At 38.8% G+C, this 25,691-nt stretch overlaps 1 protein-coding gene across 6 annotated transcripts; it reads left to right on the forward strand.

Annotated features, from left to right (window-relative positions):
- The first annotated feature begins 899 nt into the window (after nt 1-899).
- On the forward strand, nt 900-24,509 carry SUV39H2 (SUV39H2 histone lysine methyltransferase). 6 transcript variants are annotated; one of them, XM_045464811.1, is made up of 6 exons: nt 900-1,511; nt 3,793-3,938; nt 16,381-16,512; nt 19,398-19,544; nt 20,858-20,987; nt 21,976-24,509. In XM_045464811.1, the coding sequence occupies exons 1-6, from the start codon at nt 1,082-1,084 to the stop codon at nt 22,080-22,082; spliced, it is 1,092 nt and encodes a 363-aa protein (XP_045320767.1). In that variant the 5' UTR covers nt 900-1,081; the 3' UTR covers nt 22,083-24,509. The 6 variants fall into 6 exon arrangements, with proteins under 6 accessions (XP_045320767.1, XP_045320770.1, XP_045320766.1 ...); XM_045464814.1 differs by having other exon boundaries at nt 905-1,112; XM_045464810.1 differs by having other exon boundaries at nt 907-1,112; nt 16,381-17,046.
- The last annotated feature ends 1,182 nt before the right edge of the window (nt 24,510-25,691 follow it).

Genomic DNA, 25,691 nt, shown 5'->3' on the forward strand with positions numbered 1-25,691 from the left:
ATCCGAAGCAGGCTCCACACTGCCAGCGTAGGGCCCTATACGAGCTCTAACCCAGAAACCATGAAATCATGACCTGAGCCAAGTCCAATGTTTACCGGACTGAGCCACTCAGGTATCTTGCCCGCTGCGTTAGATTGTTTAGAGTAATCACCATGGATGCGGTGTGAAGAATGGAAGATGGAAGAGGGGGACGGGGACCGGTTAAGAGCTCTTAGTCATCCAATTCAGAGAACCTCGAGTCCTGCAGCCTTTCAACCAAGCTGTGCGCAGACTACCTGGGAGCTTATTAGAAAGGACAAAACCTCATGTCCCAGCCCAGACCGACCTAATTTGAATCTGTATTTTAACAAGCTCCCCAGAGGATTCCTATGCCAATCAAGTGTGCGAAGCACAGATGGAGACTGGTGGTTTCAAACTCCCGCACACGAGAATCACCTGGGGAGCTCTAAAAAATTCCAACGCTCGGGTCACACCCCCATACCAAACAAACCAATCTCAGCGAGTGGTACCAAAAACCAAAACGTCTCCAAGCGATCCCAACATGCAGTCAAAAAGAAAACCTTTATCTAGGGGTGTAGCGTGGAAGAAAACAATGGTTACTGGGACTCAGGTGGCCGAAGAAAAGGCACCGAAGGTAAACCTACTCTGCACCATACAGCTCCGCTCTACGTTTTGGATTTTGCACAACATACAAGCAGTGGTCATGCGAAAGCACGAAAAACCGTGGGAAGGCCTGACGTTGCGCACTCCTCAATTAGGAGTCACCCCGCGCCGTCGAAGGAGGCTGGCAGCTTAACCAGGAGGAGCGCCCGAACCCGAACCCGAACCCGAACCCGAACCGCGTACGCGCCCCGCCCACCTCCCCCAGCGACTCCCGCAACCTCCTGCGCGTCGGGATGCGACGTGGGGCGCATGCGCGCTCGCCGTGGCTGGGGTCGATCTTCGGTGACGTCAGGACGCCTCGCGGGCACCAGCCCCCAGCCCGGGCCCCCGACTCCCGCGCCGGCCGGGCGGGGGCGGGGCGTCGGGCCAGCTGAGCTATCCCGTCAGACCGCGCCAGTTTGAATGAAAGCTCCCTAAGATGGCGGCGGCCGGGGCCGAGGCGCGAGGAGGTGAGGGCTGGAGAGCGGCGTCCCTCACTATCCCCCGTCCTCCAGGCAAACTCCCGAGGCCCGGGAAGCGGGGCCGGGACCCGCGGACCCGCCAGAGCGCGACGCGGCGAGACGCCGCCTCCCGCCCTGCTGACACCTTGGCCCCCAAAGGCGCGCCGCGGGCTTCACCTATCCCCCGGCCCCTGACCCTTCTCGCGGCACGGCCCGCTCGCTCCCCGCAGTCTTCTGCGCCCCGCTTCCGCGGGGCCCGGGCCGCACGCCCTGCGCCGAGGTCGGCTGTCTCTCGCTCCGCGGACGTCCCGCGGACTCCGTGGCCCGACCCCCGCTGCCCGTTGGGCCCGAGGCCCCTCCCCGCCTGGTCGCCGTGTGGAGGTATTCGGGCGGCCGCCGCGGCTCCTGGTAATCCCTGGGGGAGGAGGGGGGCTCGAGGGCCTGTGGGCACGCGTGTGGTTTACTCCTTTGTGATGGTTTGGGCGGGACGTTGTGTGTTCCGGCTGGCCTTTTAACTGGGAAGCGGGAAGTACCCGGTGGTGTAAACGTGACCTCGATAGCGGAGGAAAGAAAGAAATTGGGGCTGGAGTATAAACGCTGAGGAAATGAGGGAGCGTGCACCCCAGTTTGGACGCACTGGTAGGGTAAATTTCCTGTCGGAGAATAATATCCCAGTAAGTGGGTATTTGAAGACGTAGCCTCTGGCTTACGGTGATTGTTTTACCCACCGGGAACTTGCGTGTTATTTACGTGGACGCCAGAGAACTAGGTGCTGAGCCGCGCGCGCGCGTGTATATGTGTGTGTGTCTGTGTGTGCGTGTGAGTGTGCGCGCGCGCGTCTGAAAGACGGGAATTTTCAAGACATTCTAGATTGTAGAGGTGTTTTCCAGCACTCCTCTCCACCTAGATTATCATGTCTTTATCCCCCAACTTTTCTTCCACTAGGGATTAGTGTGAACCTAGTGTGAGGTTTTTGTAGTGGTAATGAAATGTTAAATCTTGCAAATGAATTATTTTCTACATTATTGTAGATAATAGAATTGTTACCAGGGATTTGCGGTTTTTTATGTTCCAGGGTGTTGTTTGTTTGTTTCTCAAAAATAGCATTTCCGTCGAGAGTTGTCTTGAATCCTCAAGTTACTTAAACTAGATAAAAATGGTAGGAACAACAGACATACACACCTTGGGTCGATATCCAACAGGAACCTCCTTTGCACGTGATCAGCATAGTGAGGTTAACTTTACACAAAACACCCCGAAGTTTTTTAAATGGAAGACTTGTAAGTGGTCATTTGTGTTAAACCACTCTTGTACCCTCAAACCGCCACTCCGAGGCAAGCAATCTCTCCGCCAATCTTGGGGGGTGGGGGGGAGAAATACCTTTCATTTTCTCGGTCTCGAATTACGAACCTTTTGTAGGAAGCGGGGTGGTGGAAATCCTGCTTCAAGGTTTCTGACAATGAAGCCCCTGTGTGAGTTGGGGAGGGTGAGGGAAGGCTATGGTGAGAGCAGCTGTGTTCTCTCTTCCTTGGAAATTACCTCAAAACAAAAGGTTATCACAACTACCTTGGAGAGCTACCAAAGAAAGCTTGAGTTTATTGATAGATTTTGTTTGGTTAATTCCGATTTACTCCAACCCTCACGTTTTTCCAGTGAGTCTGAAATCCAGAAAGATGGGACTCTCGGGTGGCAGGGGCAGAGCACCCTTGATTGTTTCTAGTGCTTACCGTAACACTAGTCGTAAAACCAAGTTTATTAGATATTTCTAAACATCCACTTGTGTTAACGTATTTTACATGCCGTATGGTAGCACACTGTTTACAGAAATTTCGGAGTAAAATCTTCTGCAGCACATTTAGTTACTGGCTTCTGTAAGGTTAATTATGAGTGTGTCTGATTTTCTTTAAGCTTGGTATATGGATGATGTAAATTGAATACACTGTTTTGTAAACCTTGGCTTTAAAAACAACACAGGAAATGAGTATTATGAAAATATATTCCCCATTATTTATTGTAACTCTAGGGCTTATTTACCTTGATAATAATACATTACAGCAGAGGCAAAGTAATAAATGGAGTTAAAATTTCATGCAGCTTTCCAGAATGGGGAAAGTAGGACATGTGATGTATGAGTATGTGACTATGGAACTATATTTCAATTAGATTTCAGTTCTTATTGTCCAGCTAAGGTAAAGGGGACTAGTTCTTTTTAACAACTTATAAGGCTGCTTTAAAATCTATTTAAGATATTTTTACTAACAATAAGTTTGTCTTAGGAATCTACATTTTGTTAAACCAGCAATTCTATGTAGAATATAATGGAAAAGTCAAAAACGTTATCTCTGTTGTCCTTTGTATCTATATGTAATTTTAGGAAAGCTTACAGACTTGAAACTGTTCGTTCAGGTGGCTTAGTAGAAATGAATTGACATTAGTTAAGCATAGTAGAATAGAGATCCATGAGAAAATCCAAGAAGACCAATTTATCAAAAACAGTTCTTTAATGCTTAACTTTTCTGGAAGACACATAAATGGTTTCTTGTCATATGAATTTTTAGTCCTGTAAAATTGCCAGTTGAAGGGTGGGGATATGGAGGTCTTAAGTTTTTCCTTTTTTTTTTTTTTTTTTTTTTTTGGTTTTAATTGAGTAGCTATTTCATTAGTAAAGAATTCTATTTTCTTATTGTAGCTTGGTGTGTGCCTTGCCTAGTTTCACTTGATACTCTTCAGGAATTATGTAGAAAAGAAAAACTCACATGTAAATCGATTGGAATCACCAAAAGGAATCTAAACAATTATGAGGTGGAATACTTGTGTGACTACAAGGTAGTAAAGGTAAGGCAAATATCTAGCCCCTTAAAAGAGACCTAATCAGACTTCAATTCAGTATTTCATATTTCTGTAACATAAAAAGACCTTAAAAGTAAGCAAAAGCTCTTCTTAATGTTAAAAATTCTAAGCCATAATAAATTTATATGTCCTGTCATCTATATTGCCAAATAACATTGAGAGGATTTTGAAGCATTAAATGTTCTTGCATTAGAATATTTTAAGGTGCTTATATCATTCTACATCCAACTCTTGATTATCTCCGTGTGGATTACCAGAGCAAATGTTTTATCTCATATTGGCTTTTCCTGTCATTCATTTTGTTCCTGAATCATATTTCCCCACTATCACCTGAAATAAACAGAGAAATTCAAACCCAATTTTAGTGCTGTTGAATCTCCTCATGAAGCATCACCATCGTGTATGTCCTGTATTGTGTCAAACTCCAGATATTAGTGAGGCTCTGTGGTCTAATAGAATGGCCTGGAGTTCAAAGTCATTTCTAGTCTTCGATTGGTACCTTGTGGCTTCATCAAAGTCATTTCGCTTCTCTGGGCCTCACTTGATTCCTGTTTCTCTCAAATGACAGGGTTGTTTTCTTAAGAACCTTCTTCAATCTAAACCTTACGATATATTTTTGAGTAATTCATTTTTCTCCAGAGTAGCCTGCTCCCTGTGTGGAACTCTTTTTTGGTCGTTTGTCAGTTCTTCCAGACAAATGAATTAGGACTCCTCCTCCTCCATCTTCCATACCGATTCAGTCATTAAATCTAGTTCTTCCTTTGCGACATCCGCCATCTTTTCATGTAACTGCCTTTCCCGCTCAGTGGGATTTTATGATCAAGCATTTCACCTGTACTCTTGGCAACCTTCAACCCAAAAACAGCCCAGTCATCTTCCATCTCAGTGTTTAAATGGTGGTCTGACCAATCTACCCAAGAGTATCCTATAGTCACACATATTGGTGCCAGTAATGTCTGTTTCTAGTCTCACTCCGCTCCGTTCTACTAAAGCCTTTTGTCTGTTGCTTTCTTTTCCTTTTCTTGTCAGCAGTTTTTCCAACTTTTATTACTTTTCTGGACTTCTTACTCTATCCTTCACCTTCATATTCAGCCACAGACCTCTTCTACCTCAGTTAATCTTTCACTTCAGTGCAAAATAGGATCCTGCAAGTATGAATTCTCAACTTAGCTTCACACAAGTTCTCTGTAACTTTGCTGTTACTGTTTTTCCTTTTTTAGTCCTTTCCATCCCCTTTAAAGGACTTTGGTTAATCTGTGATGTTTTTGTTTGTGTGTGTGTGTGTTTTTCTGCTCCCCTTCCCCCTCATTAAGCTCTTTTTCCACTGACCTCTCTCAATCAGTAAAACCTATTCAGGTCTTCCCCAACCTCTCTTTGACCTCATGTCCCTACTCACGCATTTCCTGTCTTTGCTTCTACCTCATTTTCCATTAACTTTTTTTTTTTTCAACGTTTATTTATTTTTGGGACAGAGAGAGAGACAGAGCATGAACGGGGGAGGGGCAGAGAGAGAGGGAGACACAGAATCGGAAACAGGCTCCAGGCTCTGAGCCATCAGCCCAGAGCCCGACGCGGGGCTCGAACTCACGGACCGTGAGATCGTGACCTGGCTGAAGTCGGACGCTTGACCGACTGCGCCACCCAGGCGCCCCTTCCATTAACTTTTAAAAACAGCTTTGTTGAGATGTAATTCACAAAGCATACAATTCATTAATTTGAAGTACACAATTCATAGCTTTTAGCACGCTCTCAGAGTGCTTCTGAAGTTGACTGTGGTGATGGTTACACATTCTCATTATCCTGAAAAGGAACTCCACTCTGCTCACTCATCACTCCCTAATCCTTCCCAGTCTCCTTACCCCACTAGCCCTAGCCCTAGGCAACCACTCATCTACTTTCTGTCTCTATAGATTCCCTGTTTGGGCAATTCGTGTAAATAGAACATTACAATCTGTATGTGTTTCTTTGTAATTGGTTTCTTTAACTTAGCGTGGTGTTTTCAAGGTTCGTCTATGTTGTAGTATGTATCAATACGTCATTCCTTTTTATTGCCAAATATTCCACTATAGGACTATCACTTTTAATTTACCTATTGATCACTTAGACATTTTGGTTGTTTTTGTTTGGGGGTTATTATAAATAATACTATTATGAACATGCATGTACAGGTTTTTGCGTGGATGTGTTTTCACTTCTCTTGATATATACCTAGGAGTTGAATTGTTGAGTCATATAGTTTCTCTGTGATTAACCATTTGAGGAACTGCCAACCTTTTCCAGAGGGACAGCACCATTTTACATCGAACTAGCAGTGTTACAAGTATTTGAATTTCTCTACCCCTCACCTGCACGTTTTATTATCTGACACTTTTGATTATTGCTATCCTAGTAGGAATGGAGTAGTAGCTCCTTATGGTTTTGATTTGCATTTCTCTGATGGCTAATGATGCTGAACATCTTTTCATCTGCTTTTTAGTCATTTGTATATCTTTGGAGAACTGTCTATTCAGAGCCTTTGCCCGTTTTTAAAAATTGGGTTGGCTTTTTTTTTTTTTTATTATTGAGTCGTAATAGTTCTTTATATGTGCTAGATAGTCCCTCACGAGATACACAGTTTGTAAATATTTTCTCCTGGGAATTGTCTCTTCACTTCTCATTAACTAATTGCCAATATGAGCACCTCAAATCTTACTCACCTTCATAGCAACATCTAACACTGTTGACCTTCCTTTCCTTCTTTGAAATTTTCTTGTCCATGGAGAGACTGCCTAGGTTCACACTCTGGCTCTACCATTTATTAGTTGAGTGACTTTTAGCAAATTACTTAGCCTCCCTGTCTTTCCATTTCTTCACCTGTAAGATGAGGATAGTTATGGTACCCAACTCATAGTGGCGGGGACCGCCATAGGGTTAAATGAGTGGATGTAAGTATATCCTTACAACAGAGACTGACCTATGATGTTCATATTGAAGAAATGTTTTCTGTCATTGTTGTTCACCTCTGTCTCCACCTATTTTTCTTACTACTCTTCCGGAATCTCCTTGTTGTCTCTTGTCTGTCCTTTCTCGGAAATGTAGATAATCTCCATAGCTGTGTCCTTGGCCCTCTTCTCACCTTGAAGTGGCTCTTTAGATGCCCTCTTTCCCAGTGCTTTCTACTTCTATCTGTTTGATTCATGACTCCCAAATCTCTGTGAGGCATTGACCTCTTTATGGACTTGATTTCAAAGTAGACACTATACAGGTACCCAAATTCAGCATATTTAAACTGTACCAATTTTCCTCCCTCAAATCTGTACCCTGAGCTAGGATTCCCTATCTAGATTAACAAAACGAGAATACTTCCAATTACCTAACCTTGTAATTTTATACATTTTTAATTCCTCCCTCCTCCCTACCCGTTCATAGGTCATCAGTTTATATCGTCTCTGTTTATCTTTTCTTGTTCATTCTTTTCCTGTTCAACTGTACTTTCACAAAGCTAGTTTCCTAGGGGTCTGTACTGAGATTGAAGGAACTGCCATTATTCTTATACAGGATTCTGAGTGTTGTGGTTAGATTTTGGATAGTTTTTGCGCTTTGGTTTCTCCTTTGTCCTTCTCATCAATCCTTTTGTTTTTTTGTTTAGGAATAAGCAACCTTACTTGCACACTTAGGTCCTCACTATGGCACTTACATCCCTCATTTCTTCTCCTTTCTAGCACAAATTGTTTAATCTATAGGACAGTATTATTTCATCATACCTCTACTTTTTTTTCTCTGTCTCCCCACTCCTGTTCAGGGCGAGTGAAAGATCTTATGACACTGTCCTTTTATTGTGTGTACCCCTCCATTTAGCTCATCAGAGACACTATTTCACTGCCATATTCCTCAAAGCCATTAACAGTTTTTCTAAAACACGGTTCTGGTTGCTTTAGGTAGGGCCTTGCTTTAGACCTTTTAATGACTTGTCTACCAATCTAAGACGAGACCCTTTGAACTAAGGTCCTTTATTATCTGGCCACCAACTACCTTTCCAGCCTCATCGCTTGTCACATATCATGCTTTCTATCCACACTGCAATACTCCTGAACTCTTTGATTTAGCTATGGTTTACTGAGCACCTACTATGAGCTGGGCACTCTTCTAAGCATTGGGAACATAGCTTATATTCCAATTCATTGAACACATTATGTACCCTTATGCCCTTTTGCTGTTCTTGTCTTGTTCCCTCTTTAGAATACTATTGTTTCCTTCCTTGACAAAATTCTCTTTGGCCTACAAGGTTCAGCTGAAAGGTTACCACCTATTACTGAGCCTTCCCCCATATCCCTAAAATTAATTGCTTTATATTCAGGACTTAGAAAGCACCGTTCTTGTTATTAGTCTAGAACTTGACATTTTATAGCTTGGTTTCATACCTTCTGTGCTAAATTGTCAACTATTTAGGGCCAGGACTATTTACTGTAGTCTCTAGTACAAAGTGGGTATTAAGTTAGTGGCTAATGAATTTAACTGGCTTCTGCATTAGTGATTTCTCCACTCTTCACAGTCACCAATAGACTAGACCCTTTTAGCTTCATGCTCAGATTATAGCAGCAGTCTGTTGATTAATAGCTCCTATATCATCTTGCTGTAGTCTCAGTAAATATTTGAGTTTCTTCTGTGTGTGGATACTATATTAGGCACTGGGAAAAATAAAAGATTAATCAGAAACTGTCTCTCATCTTGAACTCACAGCCTACTGGAAAGATTGACAAGTAAACCATGGCAATATAGCATAATAAGTGCAGGGGGAGGTGCACCTGGGCTAGGCCACAGAAGGCTTCCCAGAAGGGATATCCCACTGAGGCCTGAAAAGACAGGTATGGTAACTCACAGTTTTCGTACAGAGAACGGAGTGCTAGAATGTGGGATTGGGAAAGAATGAGATGGAGTGAAGAACTTTCAGCATTCTACAGCAATGGGGAGTCATATGAAAGGTTTTAAAAAGAGGGATACAATCAGATACGTAATTCAGAGAACTTTCTGCAGTGAGGAATGTAGGAGGGGAATGACACACACACTTAAACATTCTGAAAAGCTGTTACAGTAGTCTAGGCAAGAAATAGTGGTGCTTAAAGTAGTAATAATGGAGGTGAAGAGAAATAAGTAATTTTTTTTTATTATCATGGTTACAAAATGTACAAATGTGGTTGAGTGGTCAGAGAGAGGATTGGGTAGGGATCCAGCAGTGTGGGATCACACATATTTCACATATATGAAAACATGGGTTTCTGACTTGTGCTGGTGTAGATAATACTCCTCACCAAGACCCAGGAATATAGGAGGATTAGGATAGGAAGACTAGATTGAGAACATTTAAGTGTAAGATGATCAATAGATAGTTGGAAATGTGGCCCCAAGTCAGGAGTGAGAACTGGAAACATAGATCTTGAAGTAATTGGCAAAAAGATGGCATTTGAGGCTCCGGGAATGGGTATGGTTACCCACTAATTAACAGATATTTCTTGCCATCTCTCATGTTGTATGCTTGACACTAGGGATCTCAGCAATGAGTGACACAGAGGTATGATCCCTGGCACATGGAGTTTATCTTTTGGTGAGGGTAGAAAACCCTTAAATAAAATTGTACAGCATGCTTATAGTTGAGGTGAGTCCTAATGTAACGGAAGGGTCTAACTTATAGACGAACTAGGCAGCTGTCCCTGAGGAATGGTGTTTAAACTCAGTGCTAAAGGATGAAAAGATAAATAGGGGAGTCTTGAAGGAGAAGAGAGCCTGACTTCTTTAAGGAACAGAAAGTGTGAGTGGAATGTAGTCAGCAAGAGGGATCAAAAGAAGGCTAGAAGGATGGATAGGACCCAGAAAGCACAGATCCCTGCAGCCCAAGAAAAGAATTTGGACTCTAGGGCCTTAGGGAAACATTGAGTAGTTTTGAGCAGGGGAGTGACTTGATGCAGTGGGTGTGTTGAAGATAGCATTCCGGCTGTTGTGCCATGAATGGTTTGAAAGTGGTTCGAGGGTATTACAGTAATTCACACAAAGAAAATGTGTGAAGAGAACAAGGATGGAGGAGTAGTTGGGGGGGGGCGGGGAGGGGGGGGAGGGCGGGGAGGGGGGGAAGGGGGGAGGGTCTCATGGGAAGAGCTATCAAAGAAATTGATACAAACTGGCAAGAAAGGTAGGAGGAAAACCGGAAGAATGAATCTTGAAGCCTAAGGGAGAGATAATGTCAGCAAAATAGAGAAGAGGCCAGTGGGTCAAAGAGGAACCGAGAAGTACCCACTGGACCGAGCAATGGAAGGGTCATTGATGCCTTCAGAGCAGTGTCTGTGCGTGGATAGAAGCCCAAATAGAATGAGTTAAAGAGTAAATTGGAGATGAGAGAGTAGAGTCAAGCAGTATGGACAACTCTTTAAAGAATTCTAGCTTTGAAGAAAGGGATAAAGTGCTATGTAGGTTTTAAGGGTGTTTATAATTTTGTTTTTTATTAAATCAATAGGTAATATATGCATGTGATTTTCAAAACTGGATGTTCTAAAAGTTGGATGTTCTTATTACTGAAAATAAATCTTCCACTCTTGGCACCTTAGTCTCCCGTCCCTCAACTAGTAATTTATCACATCTTTTTTGAGATTCCTTACATATTCTAGCATTTGTATCTCAAAGGAGGTTTGGTTTCATTTTGCTTTTTCAAATGCAAAGGGAAGTTTAAAAAAATAAAGACTGCAGGAGGTTTAAATGCTGGTGAGAACAAGTAGAGAGGGAGAGGCTGGAGAGGCGAGAGGTAGGGTAACCGATGGAGGAAGTGCATCTCCTCGAATCTGCATCTGCCTTTTCTCTAATGATGTGTCCACGGGAGGGTGCAAATGAGAGAGTTTCTGTTTTCTCTCTGCATTAGGAACAGGGAGGTGTGTTGCTACTGAAAATAATGGGGGAGGTAGTGGGATAGTGACCTTGAACAAGGTGGAGGAGTTCTGAAGTGTAGGCAGTTTGGGGAAACGGAATGAATGCTCACTGGAGGAACAACACAACAGATCTGTTACTGTTATGAGTTCATGTCAGGGTCCAATTCAGCAAATAGTAATAGTGCCATTTGCTGCCCCATGTTCTTGCCACATTATCCTTTCATACAGAAAAAATTATGACAAAACTGAATACTCTTTGTTAACATCCTTAGCTCATCAGTGAAGAATTCACCACCCCCATGCACATTGGTAAGACTTCTCTCTCAGCAAGCATAGATTAAGAAGGAAATATTACCAAAACTTTGACTTCATAAAGTATCCAGGTAGTTCTATGTCTAACGAACCATCACTACACTGCATGGCACATACTGACAGAATTTTCCACATTGAGCATTAAATTAATATTCCTAAAGGACTGATTCACTTACAGTGGTGTGTTAAGAGCGGGAATAACATAGAAATCATTTGACGAAAACCCATATTTTGGAGATCAGGAAAACAAAGCTCCAAGAAAGGACTTTTCCAGGGTTGTGTTGCTCAGTTGTGTCCGTCTTCGACCACTAACCCAGGTCTGAGAATTGCTACTTGGTCAGTTACTGGCATGAAAAGCCACTGAGTTTCCATGGAACACTAGTGTTTTCATAATTAGACTCAGGCTATTCTACCACTGACATTGAATATGATGATTTCAAAACTTGCAGAAGAAAGTAGCTAATGGGAGGATAGCTTTTGTTTTTTGTCCTCCAATATATACATTTGAAAAACAACCCAGATTAAATTTAGCAGCTTTTATTTCTTTTAAAGATTCATATATAGTTACTGTTGTGATTTTTTTTAATTGCATACATGTTGATAGTCCTACTTTTTGTTATGCATTCAGAAACATTTAATAGAGCTTAAGATACAGCAAGCGATTGTGCTTGGTTCTGTGGCTACGAAGAAGATTTCATCCCTCATGGTTTCTGGTTAAGATTAGAAATGGAAACACAAGGAGATTGGCAGTGATCAGTTCTTCTTGGGCAAGAGAGGAAGGAAAGACTTCATGGGCAGGGACAGGGGGACATTTGAGCTGACTTCTAAAGATGAGTAGATTTTTCTACACATAAAAAATGAAACCAAAATACGCTCATTATGGAAATGGAAGAGGTCATTGTAATCAGAACTTTGTGAACAAAGCAGAAAGGGGTGAAGAGGACTGGCATGTTCAAGTACTAGCTGCAGTTAGTATGGCTAGAGGGTGGTATGTAAATGGGGTTATAATGGAAGACTGTCAGAGAGATATCAGGGACTCAAGAATGATCTTCTTTGCTATAATAGGAAGTGTGAACTTCATTCTTTAGGCAGTGGAGGAGCAATTAAAATTTTTAAGGAAGAAAGTAACAGAATGACTGGTACTGTGGATTTCTTATTTTTGTAAGAAAACTTCACTTCAGTAATGATAAATTGGGATGTTGTCAGTCTGGAGGCAGAGAAATCAGTTAGGAGATTAATGTAATAATCCCAGCAAGAACTGAAGACCTTAAGTAACTAGAGCTATGGTAAAGAGATGGACAGGAACAAGTATCTGAAGAAACTTGATGATGGATTGAGAACAATCTAGATTGAGTTCCTAGTTTGCAACTCATGTGACTGGGTAAATGATAAGATTACCCTTGATGAGGAAAAGAAAAAAATCCATTTTGAAAGGACAGTGGTGAGTTCCATGGAAATAGATGGATTTAAGAAGCTGTTGGGCATCCAGTAGGCTATTGGATATATGGAGATGCAGGAAAAATTTTGGGAGTTATTAGCATGTAATTAAAACTGTTGGAGTGATGAGGTTGCCCAGAGAGCATTTAGAGCAAGGATTCTTAACCTTAAATCTGGAATCCACATATCCTAATTATCCAAAATATTGCATATGTGACTTTGTTAGGGGAAGGTCCATCGCTTTCTTCAGATTTTCAAAAGGGACAAACGCTTACTTGGTGTGAAAAGGGGCCAAGGACAGAGCCTCAAGTATCTATCTGCACTAAGTGATGGGCGGGAACAATAGTCTCAGCAGAGAAGGCAGAAAAGGAACAATAGTGAAGAGAGAAATGTGGTATCAAAGCCTAAGTCAAGTAACATGAGGGCTTGTAGAGTCATTGGCTTGGCCATGAGAAGACTGATAAATTGTTCCTAATAAACACGATGGAAACCAAATGTATTTGTATGTAATGAAACTCCCCACAGAAACACCATGTTTTCTAAGAATTGTAAAAACTATTGGCCTACAAAAAAAGTTCAAATGCCTCCATCAAATATTCAAGGCTAAGATTTGTTCTCACCTTGCCATTACAGTTTAATCTCTCACTTCAATATTCTGAACTTTAAAGCTAGCCAAATCCATCTCTTCACTGCTTTCTGAATACTTCATACGGATCTTAGCTCCTAGTTTTTGCTGGTGGTTTTCATCCTGCCTGCCCTGTTCCCTACCCAACAAATCCTATCAGTCTTTCACAGTTTAGTTCTGTTTGCTCTGTGCTCTTTTCTGACTATATTGATTTCCCTCTCTATATTCTAGTGGTAATTATTGTCTTGTTTTGGCATTTAAAATTGTACTGCCTTGCATTGCTACTTACTTGACATATTTATACTGCCTTCTCTTCCCAGTGAGCTTTTACTCCTAAAGGCTAGCACTACCTTACGTCTCATCATACCCCCTGGTGGCTGAACTTGCACATACTTATTTTAAATACTAAAATACTTGAATGAATTTAACCTAAGCCAAACATAGTGGGGGAAAATGTCTTTAAGAAAAAATTCATATGATGCATTCTAAATTATACAGGAGTGATTTATGTACCATTTTTACAACTGTACTCCATTTCTATGGGTAATCAAGAGTTGATTGCGTGTCAGAATAAGATACTGATATAATATATGAGGCTAAATGAACTTTTGGGCTTTTATTTGGAACTTTAGCATATTGAATTAAATTTGTTAAGCCATACATACTAATTTTTCTGTGTAAAATTTATCAGTTCTTCAAAACAAATATCTTTTTTGGATTGCAAAGTAAAATATACTTACTAAAATAAGTATGAAGTAGAAATAAAATCACTACTATTTCTCTACTCTTTTGCCAAAGGCACTTCTGTTTTATAAACATCTTTACCATCTATAAATTAAGTATCAATGTGATTAACACGCAAAACTTAATCACTAACAATGCATCTGGCTCATTATTAAACAATACAATATGTTAATTTGGAGCCCACTTCAGTGGCATGGTGTTACTAGTTTTGCTGAATGATAATTGAGCTTAATCATCTGATTTGAAGCCAGTGTTTCTGTTTCTTTCATCATTTGCCGACAACTTCCAGGGTTATTGTAGGAAAAAGTGTAGTAGAAAAAAAAGAGGACCAGAGTTGCATTGCTTTATTCTGGAGTCAGAAAAATTAAAGGCTTTCCTAATTAACAAGGAAAATAGATACACGTTAGCCACTGCCACGTGGATCCCATCATTGTCGAGTGGATATCTGCCAACATAAATCCTAAATTGTAAAAGTTACGTGGCAGGAGGGAGAAATCTGTGTTACACTTCGCCAGTTCGACTAACACTTAAATATATGTCTAAGCTTTTCTTTTTTCCCTGAAATCACAATATGTATTTCCATGAAAGTACAGTTTTTGTGCATATCCTCACACTTTAGCCGCATTTTTTAAGCAGGTAAAGCATATTTTGACCATTTTCATAAGAAGGAAAGTTCTTTTAATTCACCAGCAGTATTGCTTACTGAGTAGAATGTAATAAAACATTGAAACGACTCAATGGGGAGAAAATTTGCTTACTCACTGGCTAAGCGACTTGCTTCTGCAAAGCTGCCTCAGTGGTCCTCACCCCAGTTTGTGCCTCAGCAACATTTCCTAGGCCATCCAGGTTATTTGGCATTAATAAATCATGGATAGTAAAACAAGTGTCATATGCACCCTTTTATAGTAAAAACTTTGTTAAAAATTTCAAGGAAAAGCAAATTTAATCCATATCGATGATTTAAAATAACTAAAAACTGGAGAATACAATTTAATCACTTTCATATTTTAGAGTGTGGACATATTCCAGAGGACAAAGAAAAAATTGAAGGACTTTAGAATTTTTTGTTTTTATTTTTTGTTTTATTTTTGAGAGAGAGTGTGAGAGAGCACAGGTGGGGGAAGGGCAGAGGGAGAGAGAATCTTCAGCAGGCTCTGCTTTCAGCTTGTAGCCAGACGTGGAGCTCAGTCTCACAACCCTGGGATCATGACCTGAGCCGAAATCAGGAGTCGGATGTTTAACCCACTGAGACACCCAGGTGCCCCTCGAAGTTTTTTTTATTATGCACACTTGACTGCCTTTTTTAAGAGAAACTTAACATGGCATTCCCCAATTTTAAGGACAGAAAACAGAGTCAAGTCACTGGGGTAAGAAGGCAAAATTCTAGGTACCATGGTGGCCACAACAGCAGTCTGAGGGATAAATCAAAATATTTGATCTTTGGTGGCTTCAGTGCCTGCTTCCTAATCCATTCATGGGTGAGTCTAAATAAGGTGAGAATTCTCTGGAATCGTGATGTCTAATAAAAACAATGTAAGCTACATATATGTCATTTTAAATTTTTTAGTAACCATATTAAACAAGTAAAATGAAACCAGTGAGATTGCACACCTGGCTGGCTCAGGCAGTAGAGCATGGGACTCTGGATATCAAGATTGTGAGTTTGAGCCCCACATTGGGCATAGATTACTATAAATAAATGAGCAAATAAATAAATCTTTAAAAAATAGTATATTTAGTAAAACCAAAATATTTCAATATGTAATCAATATGTGTCACGTGAAGAAATATTTTCCTTTTTTGTGTATGTGTTTGATATTTGTAACTCCGTATGTACTACACACTTAAAGCACATCTCAGTTTGGGCCCACCACATTTCAGGTGCTCAATAGCTACATGCAGCTAGGAATAACTATACTGGACGTTATGTCCCTAGAACATCGAAGGGATGTGTGCCCATGATACTGAGAAATAGTGTTTGCCTTCTGTCAGTGTAAAATACTAAAATTACCTACCTCAGGGGATGCTTACATCAGTGCTGGCCAAGTAAAGCGCTAACCTAGGTCATAAATTGTTAGTTTGAAGACTCCCTGTTTCTATGATTAAGATAAAATACTTTTTTTTGTTTAACAGTCACTGTTTGGTAAAATATGAGTTTCAGTACTTTTGTCTTCAGGTGCAATTCTTTTACCTATGCTCAAACATACTGTGCTACAACTAAATTCTGTATATATTTTATGTAATGCAAAGAAAAAATGGTTTTATATTTTTTTATGTTTTGTAGTTCATCTAGAAACCTCTGGCTCTTAATATATTCTGAACTTTATTAAGAGTGATAACAGCTGCCTTAACTCTTTAAGATAGTAAATTATTTTAATGGGGACTGTCATCTAATTTCAATTTTCTTTTATATTTTAAGGATATGGAATATTATCTTGTAAAATGGAAAGGATGGCCAGATTCTACAAATACTTGGGAACCTTTGCAAAATCTCAAGTGCCCATTACTCCTCCAGCAGTTTTCTAATGACAAGCATAATTATTTATCTCAGGTAAAGAAAGGCAAAGCAATAAAAGACAATAACAAAGCTTTGAAACCTGCCATTGCCGAGTACATTGTAAAGAAGGCTAAACAGAGGCTAGCTCTGCAGAGATGGCAAGACGAACTCAACAGAAGAAAGAATCATAAAGGAATGATATTTGTTGAAAATACTGTTGACTTAGAGGGCCCACCTTCAGACTTCTACTACATTAATGAATACAAACCAGCTCCTGGAATCAGCTTAGTCAATGAAGCTACCTTTGGTTGTTCGTGTACAGATTGCTTCTTTGAGAAATGTTGTCCTGCTGAAGCTGGAGTTCTTTTGGCTTATAATAAAAACCAACAAATTAAAATCCCACCTGGCACCCCCATTTATGAATGCAACTCGAGGTGTCAGTGTGGACCCGATTGTCCCAATAGGATTGTACAAAAAGGCACCCAGTATTCACTTTGCATCTTTCGAACTAGCAATGGCTGTGGCTGGGGTGTAAAAACCCTTGTGAAGATTAAAAGAATGAGTTTTGTCATGGAATATGTTGGGGAGGTATGTTCAACATATAACAAATAATGTGTGTGGGAGGTTTATGCTTTTTGAAAAGTTAACATTGTACAGCAGTAACAGATATTGGTACATATTTATATTATCGTTTGCAAGTATGTAGAAATTTCTGGCTTGGGAAAAAGGTTTCACGGGCATAGTTAGAAATATAAACTTGTATATGAACAAAAAAATACATATAATTATAAATGAAATAGTCCTGTTTCAACAAACACCCATTTATAGTCATTGAAACTGGCGTTTGTAAAATATGGCAGCTATTATGACATAAACATTCTGTTTTGTTAATTTTTATTTAATGTGTTTTTTTTACCTTACATTCAGGTTAGTTAGCATATAGTGCAACAGTGATTTCAGGAGTAGATTCCTTAATGCCCCTTATCCCTTTAGTCCATCCACCCTCTCGACACCCCTCCAGTAACCCTCTGTTTGTTCTCCATATTTAAGAGTCTCATGTTTTTGTCCCCTGCCCTGTTTGTATATTATTTTTGCTTCCCTTCCTCATGTGAGTGAAGAATGACATAAAAGTTCTAAGAAGAAAATCAGATCTAAACGCATGCTGACTTTGGAACCTTTAGATTGTGATTCATCCATTTGATTAAATATGGTTAACTGTAGTTGGCAGAACTCAATTACTGTATCAACATGAGAAGTACTATAGCGTAGACATGCTTTCTGAGCAAGTGTTAGAAAATACAATACATAAAACCATTTATTGCATCCATGAAAAAATCCAAATTCTTTGTAGTTCAGCTAGAGACTGTCTCTAAATTACCATTGACTGTGCAAATTTATGTATTTATTTTTTAACTTTTATCTTTTAGAGAGTGCAAGCGAGGGAGAGAGAGAGAGAAACCAAACAGGCTCCACGCTCAGAGCAGAGTCTGACGTGGGGCTCGATCCCACAACCCTGAGATCATGACCCGAGCTGAAATCAGGATGCTCAACTGAATGAGCGACCCATTCGCCCCCGAGCAAATTTATTTTCATACATATGACGTATATATACAAAAAATAGTATTTACCATGTACCACATACTATTCTAAGCACCTCATGTGCTAACTCATTAATCCTTGAGTAACTCTGACGTAGCAGTGTTAGGTCCATTCTTTATCATTGAGGAAACAGGCACAGAAAAATTCAGCAAGGTCCCATTGTAGTGAAGAGGGGCCAGGATTCAAAACCAAGGCTCCAAAATGAGTGCACTTTGCTGCTGTACTACACTTCCTCAAACTGAGTGGTATATTAATCTGTGACTAGAAAAATACAAGTGTGACCGCATATCTTGGGCTGTCAAATCTAACATTTTAGAAGTTATGTGGAGGGGCGCCTGGGTGGCTCATTCGGTTAAGCATCTATCTCCCTTGGGCTCAGGTCGTAATCTTGCGGTTTGTGGGTTCAAGCCCCTTGTTGGGCTCTGTGCTGATAGCCTGGATCCTGCTTCAGATTCTTTGTCTCCCTCTCTCTGTCTCTCCCTTTCCCATGCTTGTGCTCTGTCTCTCTCTCAAAAAATGAATAAACATTTTGAAAAATGCAAAAGTTATATGGAATTAGGCCACATATAATTATCTGTATTCATCTAGAATTCTGAGATTAAATTGGAGCCCTGTTTTGATCCTTAAATTTTTAGACAATAGCAGATTATTATAAATCACTGTTCAGGATACTAGATCTTGTATGATCAAACTCTTCTCTGTTTTGACTTACTGAATGCAGTAGTTATTTATACCTGGTTGACACCATGAATTGCTTTAGACATTTTTGGTTTCTTAAGCTGAGCGTCTGGTAAAGCTGTGTTTTTAGAACTGCAGAGGATGGTTTTGATCCACAGAATTTCATGAAAACAACCTGGTCTGCAAAACTAAACTTTGCATACAATTGACTGCAAATTTAACGTACCTTCTTTCCTGTATTTGTAACAAATTTCCACCTTGTAACTAACTGCATAGATGAGTTACAGGAAAAATAAGTTTTTAGAGCATTTTTACTGTAAATTTCTTCCTTTACATTCCAGGTAGGTCCTACAGAAAGCTATATTTGGGTAGCTTTTTGAACATGTGAATAAATGAGAATAAACGTAGTACTGTCTCCCCTTGTTGATTGTGGACTGTCCTCATTCCTAAGCAGCCATGATTGTCCTGCACTCATATCTCCCCTTAGTTTCCCATGTCTTTCCTTCTGTGTGTAGAGTAGTTTGTGTGAATGTTTTGATGACACATTGACTTGTTACTTTTTAAACCTCTGGAGGCACTAAAACAATAATAATAGTTTTATGGATGAGTCTTTCTTTAGTTCAACAATAGCTATATAATATACTATAGTTTTTTCTTTTTAGGTAATCACCAGTGAAGAAGCTGAAAGACGGGGGCAGTTATATGACAACAAAGGAATCACATATCTCTTTGATCTGGATTATGAATCTGATGAATTCACAGTGGATGCAGCCCGATATGGAAATGTCTCTCATTTTGTGAATCACAGTGTAAGTGTGATTACACTGTTTTTAATGATTTTCCATAGTTGAGGAATAATTATCTTTAAATGACTTAGCCTTTTAATATTTCCAAAGTATTGTAATACAGAGACCTCTTTGGTTAGATTATTGTATTATTACCATATTAGGAAAATCCATTGAGGTGCCTACCAAATACCATGCATTTTGCAAGAGTTTTTACATACGTTCATTTAATCTTTCCAGAACTCTAGGTATTATCTTCTTGTAGAAGAGGAATTAAGAGGTAGCAAGGTTAAGAATTACATACAACTGTAGAGGTTTCTTACAGAAGTTAACGGCTAAATTTTAGGATATGCAGCTAAACATAGCTATATTTTCTTAAAATGTAAATATGTTAACATACTTACAGAATTTAAGAATTCATAGAGTATTGAAGTATTGAGGGCCATTTTCCTAAATTACAATTGTAAATTAAAATTCTAAAATACAATTCTAAATTGTACTCTAAATACAATACAATAGTATTAGGCTTGTGAGATTGATGTTTCCTCCATTTTATAGATTACAAGGAAAATGTGTCTCCAGAGAGTATTATATACCTGACCATATAAGGAAGTGTAGACTATGCTAAGCTTTTGATGGGTTTTATTCCAAGAAACTAGTTTATGTTGAGTAGTGAAATGTCAGAGACCTTCTGACTCCTTGTTAGTTTTCTGATTTAAACTTTTACTTTAATTTTTTTCTTAGTGATAAATTTGAAATACTCTCAAAATAGATGTATTCTATTCAAGTGCACTTAAAACAATGATTTTGGTTTCTTAGCTCTTTCTTCTTGCATAGTCCAGAACTTAATGTAGAAATCTCAAAATATTAAACCCAATCAGAAGTTACGGCAATGAAACCTCCATGCAGTATGAAATTTGAGTTGTATAATGCTAATTTGATTTTTTAAATACAGTTTTTCTCTTTCTTTATGCCTTACTGAACTATGTACAGGTGAAATGATAATGTTATATAAAACTTGCCCATTATAATTCTCCAGAAAAATGAAAAAGTTGAGATAGATGAAACAGGATTGGTGAAAATGTTAATTGTTGAACTGCAGGGTAAATGTATGTGGATTTATTATTTTTTCTAGTGTTAATGTATGTCTGAGATTTTCTGTAAATGAAAATAGTATTTTTAAATTTTAATGCCTCAGAGACCTCTAAACAGTAAACAACTTAATTTCCAATGAAACTTAAAAAATAATAGTTTGGGGAATTAAATATTTCATATGGCATGTAGAAGAGCCTGTCCATTACATTTTTACTTAAATGGGTTCTAATGTTCCTTTTTAGTGCGACCCAAATCTTCAGGTGTTTAATGTTTTCATTGATAATCTCGACACCCGTCTTCCCCGAATAGCATTGTTTTCCACAAGAACCATAAATGCTGGAGAAGAGCTCACTTTTGATTATCAAATGAAAGGTACGGTTTTCAAGTAAGGTTTGATTGATTTCAGTTATTTGCATATGAAGACTATAATCAGAGTAGGAAAAGACCTTAGATCATCTGAACCAAACAATATTAAAGAAGAAAACAAATGAGGCTATAAGAGTTGGTCTTTTTACTCAAGGTCACAAAGCTACTCTGCCAGAGGTAAAACTAAAATCTGCCTGACCTTGAGCTGAGTAATGCTCTTTTCTCAGCATCACACTGTCACCTGCTTTTTTTCATAATTTCCATTATCAAAGTTTGTTCTACACCTTTTCTCAATACTACTTGTATTTTAAAATTGTAAGGCATACATTCCTGAAAATTTACCAAATGTATATTCAGGGCGCCTGGGTGGCTCATTTAAGTGTCCAACTTGCTTAGGTCATGATCTCACGGTTTGTGGGTTCAAGCCCTGCTTCGGGCTCTGTGCTGACTGCTCAGAGCCTGGTGCCTGCTTCAGATTCTGTGTCTTCCTCTCTCTCTGCCCTTCCCCCGCTCACACTCTGTCTCTCTCTAAAAAATAAACATTAAAAAATTTAAAGAGATGTATATTCAGAGGATTGAAAATATTTAAATCACATCTGAACTTATTATTCCATTCCTACTTGGATTTGTTTTTTTTAAAAAAACATCAATTTTATTTGCTTTGTTGGGACCATATGTTTTTTTCTTTCCTTTGTTTTTCTAAGTGTTAATTATAGTTTGTTACTATTTGGCCTGACTTTATGGCCCTTAAATAATGTATGAAATTGAATGTGTATCTGATTTTCCCACTAAGTTTCATCATTTCGCAAAGCTGTTCTTGAAAGTATGGCTAATAGCATATGCTTTTATCTCTTACTAGCTCCACACCATCCTTTCAAGATAATTCATAATTTGTCTCTGAACATTCACATTGATTTAAAACTAATAAGAGATTTGAACTTCATTGTGAATGGTCTTAACTTTTTCTTGTGTTTTTCTTTTTCTGTGTACTCAGGTTCTGGAGATGTATCTTCAGATTCTGTTGACCACAGCCCAGCCAAAAAGAGGGTCAGAACTGTGTGCAAGTGTGGAGCTGTGACTTGCAGAGGTTACCTCAACTGAATTTTCAGGAAACAGCTGATGATTGTAGTTTGTTTTTTTCTAATGTTAACCTTTAAAAAAAGTATTTGGGACTCTTTTCATATTATCAGGATTATATACTATGTTAATTTACAATTCATGTTTCAAACTATTGGCCAAATGCATTACTGATGCTTCTGAAGAGAACACAGGGTCACAGAGACTAATTTAAAATACACGTATTTAGTGATTAGACACCAAACATGAAAGGAAAACTGACAGATCAGCATATACATACATAAGAAGTCTGTGTGAATAGAGAAATGCCTCCTTCAGTGTTTAAGCGTTAAACTGATAACGTAACCATCACTAAGATCAAATATTCAACCTGCCATACACCTTGAATTTAGAGAAAGAGTTAATTTGGGCAAATACATACAAGTGCTATTTTTGTTATGTTGTCATTCCCGTTAATTACTCACTGTACTTGTATTTAAGAAAAATAGGTGATACGGAATTATACTCTATTTTCTACTTTCATTAAAATACTGGGATCTTAATGATACAGAAATTTAAGGTCTAAAATTCAATGTAAACAGGTTTAATTACAGCTTGATTTCATATTTTGAAGCAATCCAGACTGTTATGAGGCATGTATGTCTGAATCAGTAATTCTCAAAAGATTTTTAACCTTGTAAAAGAATAATTTCCACAAAGCTCTAAAATTCTGGAACGGATGGCCATTATGCTGCTTTGAAAGGGTGGGGCACTGGGACCGGGAGGGTTTCTTGGAAGTGGAGAAAAGGAGCACTTTCAGGGCCCCTCTTAATAACACAAATTAAGAGATCCATGTTGCATACCTGGTCTAAACAGAAACAGCAAAACAAGATACTCCTGAGTGCATCTGCACCTAACAGTGTTTCATACAATACACGAATATTACATCTTCTGAATTTCAGGCGGTTTTAACATTTCCACCAAATTTAATTATTTTTATATTCCTCGCAAGCTCTTCTTGAAATAATCTATATTTTGAACTGATACTTATTTTTTATACATGAATTTTTTAAATGTGATAAAGCTAAACTTGGCTTGGCCTAAGTGTGTATCTGAATTATGAGAACATTTTTACTTGAACCATGAACACTGAAATGGAATACAGTTGTTTGGTTTTTGTTTCTGTTTTTCTGCATAGTAAAACCTCAGTTGGGAACAACTATGTTTTCATCTCTGTGATTTTGGGATTTGTAATCATGGTGTCCAACATGAAGGTAAATGCAGCAAGTAAATCTAGCTTTCAGTATTCCTAATTAAATTTTACCTAAGTTCATTGCCCCATTGCTTTACTGACCTAAAATAAGTTTGAGTAAAATTGCACTGATGGCAAGAATCCAGCACTTCAAATACCTTCTTAATCCTTAACCTCTTTTTTGGGAGAAGCTACACTTTATTATGCATTATATTGCTACCACATGATTTGCTCTTTCATAATATGGGATAAATTCTTTACATGTTTGGAGTCTCACAGCGTATTAACCAAAATCTGCAGAAGGTGTCACGGAAAAATACATCTCTTAGTGCCGTTTCTTATGTTTTCTTTATGAGGAAATAGTCACATGGTGTCAGTGGTGAGAAAGCATCACAGATTTACAGGTGCTCCCAATGGCCAAGCTTACTTTGAATTCTGCTTCTCACAGGTTTAAAAAATGTAACTAATATTCTTCTTAAAAAGTTAATGTTTTACTGTCCAGTTTTTTGATCTTGTCTTTTTATGGTAAAAAAATGTAAAACAGGACAGCAAAGGGAAGAATGGCTATTTTCACAAAACTTGTTTTGTACTGTCCTTAGTAATAGACATTTAATGGGTCTTTGAGATTTTAGTTACCTGTGTTACCCTTGTTTGATTACAAAGCTGAACTTAATCAGTAAAATAGAAACTCTCTACATGAGGCTGTTAGGAGCTTTTAACCATTTTAAGTCAACATTTAGCTTCTTTGGTTTCTCAAGCTGTCAGAATTTGTTCTCTCAATATGAAGCCTATGTTCAACGGCCATGTTTACATGAAGTTTAAACCGTAAGTTAATCTACTCTGCAAGTTGTATTAATACCATTGTTTTCAAGATCTACTTGAGGATCGTGATACAGTTGTAATCTCAGGGTTTTTTCCCCCATATGTGCAAAATCTAGACTGCACTTTTTTTTTTTACAGTTCAATTTTCTTTAGCAAAATAAATTTAGTTTGGCATTTGATTTTCTATTTATGGTGGTTTAGCTTTGTTATTGAATATTTTATTTTCCTTACCAGTAAGCTACAAAAGGGGCAAAAAGATAACCAATGTATTCCTGACTACTTGCTTTTGAGATTAACCAAAGGTTGTTATACCATCACTTTAAATGTTATTTGCCTTTTAAGAAAGTTTATCATTGTCATGGTTGGTCCATTTGAATATTAAAGAATTTTACATAGCATAATGTGGATGGATACTTCTAAAATATTTTGAGCATTATGAGTCACCAGGTTACTTAAACACATTATGCTAAATAGGTAAACACTGCCTGGAACCACAGGGGAATGTTAGACTTAAAGCTCCTATTCTTGGAGCAAGTCTCAGGCCCTTTATCTGCGTTCCTGTGCGTCTCATAAACCCATGAGGCCGGTGCTGCCAGCCCTACAGCGCAGCAAAGGGAAGGGGTCAGGACTGGTTAGGTAACATGAACATACCCAAGATCACATGGCTCGGGGGCAGTAAACCACCAGTTATACTGGACTCTATTTCGTACTGCTAGTTTAAACAAACTGCAAGTCTTGGATTCCTCTCTCAGGCAAATGTGGCTAGCCACTGCATTTCTTCTGTCATGTATCTTGGCATTTTGAAACTTGTTTTCACGTTTTCCTTTATACTTTACAGTTCTTAGAGTAAAAATCAAGTAGCCACTATAATTAATCCTACCCCTACCTGTGCTCTTTTTGAGAGGCATTATTGCGTAGTGGCTAAGAGCATGGACTCTCGAGCTTGAATTGACCGTATTTTCAGTCCTGACTTCACTCCTTCTCAGCTATGTGAACTAACTCTCTGTGCCTCAGCCTCCTCATTTGTGAGTGGGAAGAATAAACTTAACCTGCCTCAAAAGGTGGTGATGAGCATTGAAGGAGTTAATATCCAGTGTGTAAAAGAACTATCATCACAGAGTAAGCACCACATGTAAGTATCTGCTGTAATTCTGTACTGTAAACCTGTACTTTTGTAGTCTTTGGTGATCCCTGCAAGTTTTTTTTTAATCAAGTCTGTTCTAGTGCTCTTAGCCCTTAAATTCATTCACCTGGCATTTATTGTGCCAGGTTCTCATAAAACAAAATATGGCAGTATGTAATATTAAATGGATGATGTGATTATACAGTGCTAATATATTCAGAAGAATGTTTACAGGCATGTATTGAGTCCCCACCTTGGATTATAAGCTATACTATTAAGATGAGGTCTTTAGTGTCAGTGAAATTAGTTATATTTGATTACATGACTTATTAATGAAGTGTAACTAATTTTTAGAACTACAGATTAAAAATGAAGTCTCTGGGCTTGTGTATTAGGCCTGTTGTAGTTACGACTGGAAATTCAGTGATCTGTAATCTCTACTGGTCTCTTTAGTGAT

Source organism: Leopardus geoffroyi, chromosome B4, assembly GCF_018350155.1.
Source record: "Leopardus geoffroyi isolate Oge1 chromosome B4, O.geoffroyi_Oge1_pat1.0, whole genome shotgun sequence".
NCBI classification, from domain to species: domain Eukaryota; kingdom Metazoa; phylum Chordata; class Mammalia; order Carnivora; family Felidae; genus Leopardus; species Leopardus geoffroyi.

What these genes read in the sequence shown, in the direction of transcription:
- SUV39H2 (XM_045464810.1), top strand. Translation starts at nt 1,082, where the DNA reads ATGGCGGCGGCCGGGGCCGAGGCGCGAGGAG. An exon ending in CGGGGCCGAGGCGCGAGGAG is followed by an intron (nt 1,113 to 3,792) that starts GTGAGGGCTGGA and finishes TTCTTATTGTAG; the next exon opens with CTTGGTGTGTGCCTTGCCTA. An exon ending in GTGACTACAAGGTAGTAAAG is followed by an intron (nt 3,939 to 16,380) that starts GTAAGGCAAATA and finishes TTATATTTTAAG; the next exon opens with GATATGGAATATTATCTTGT.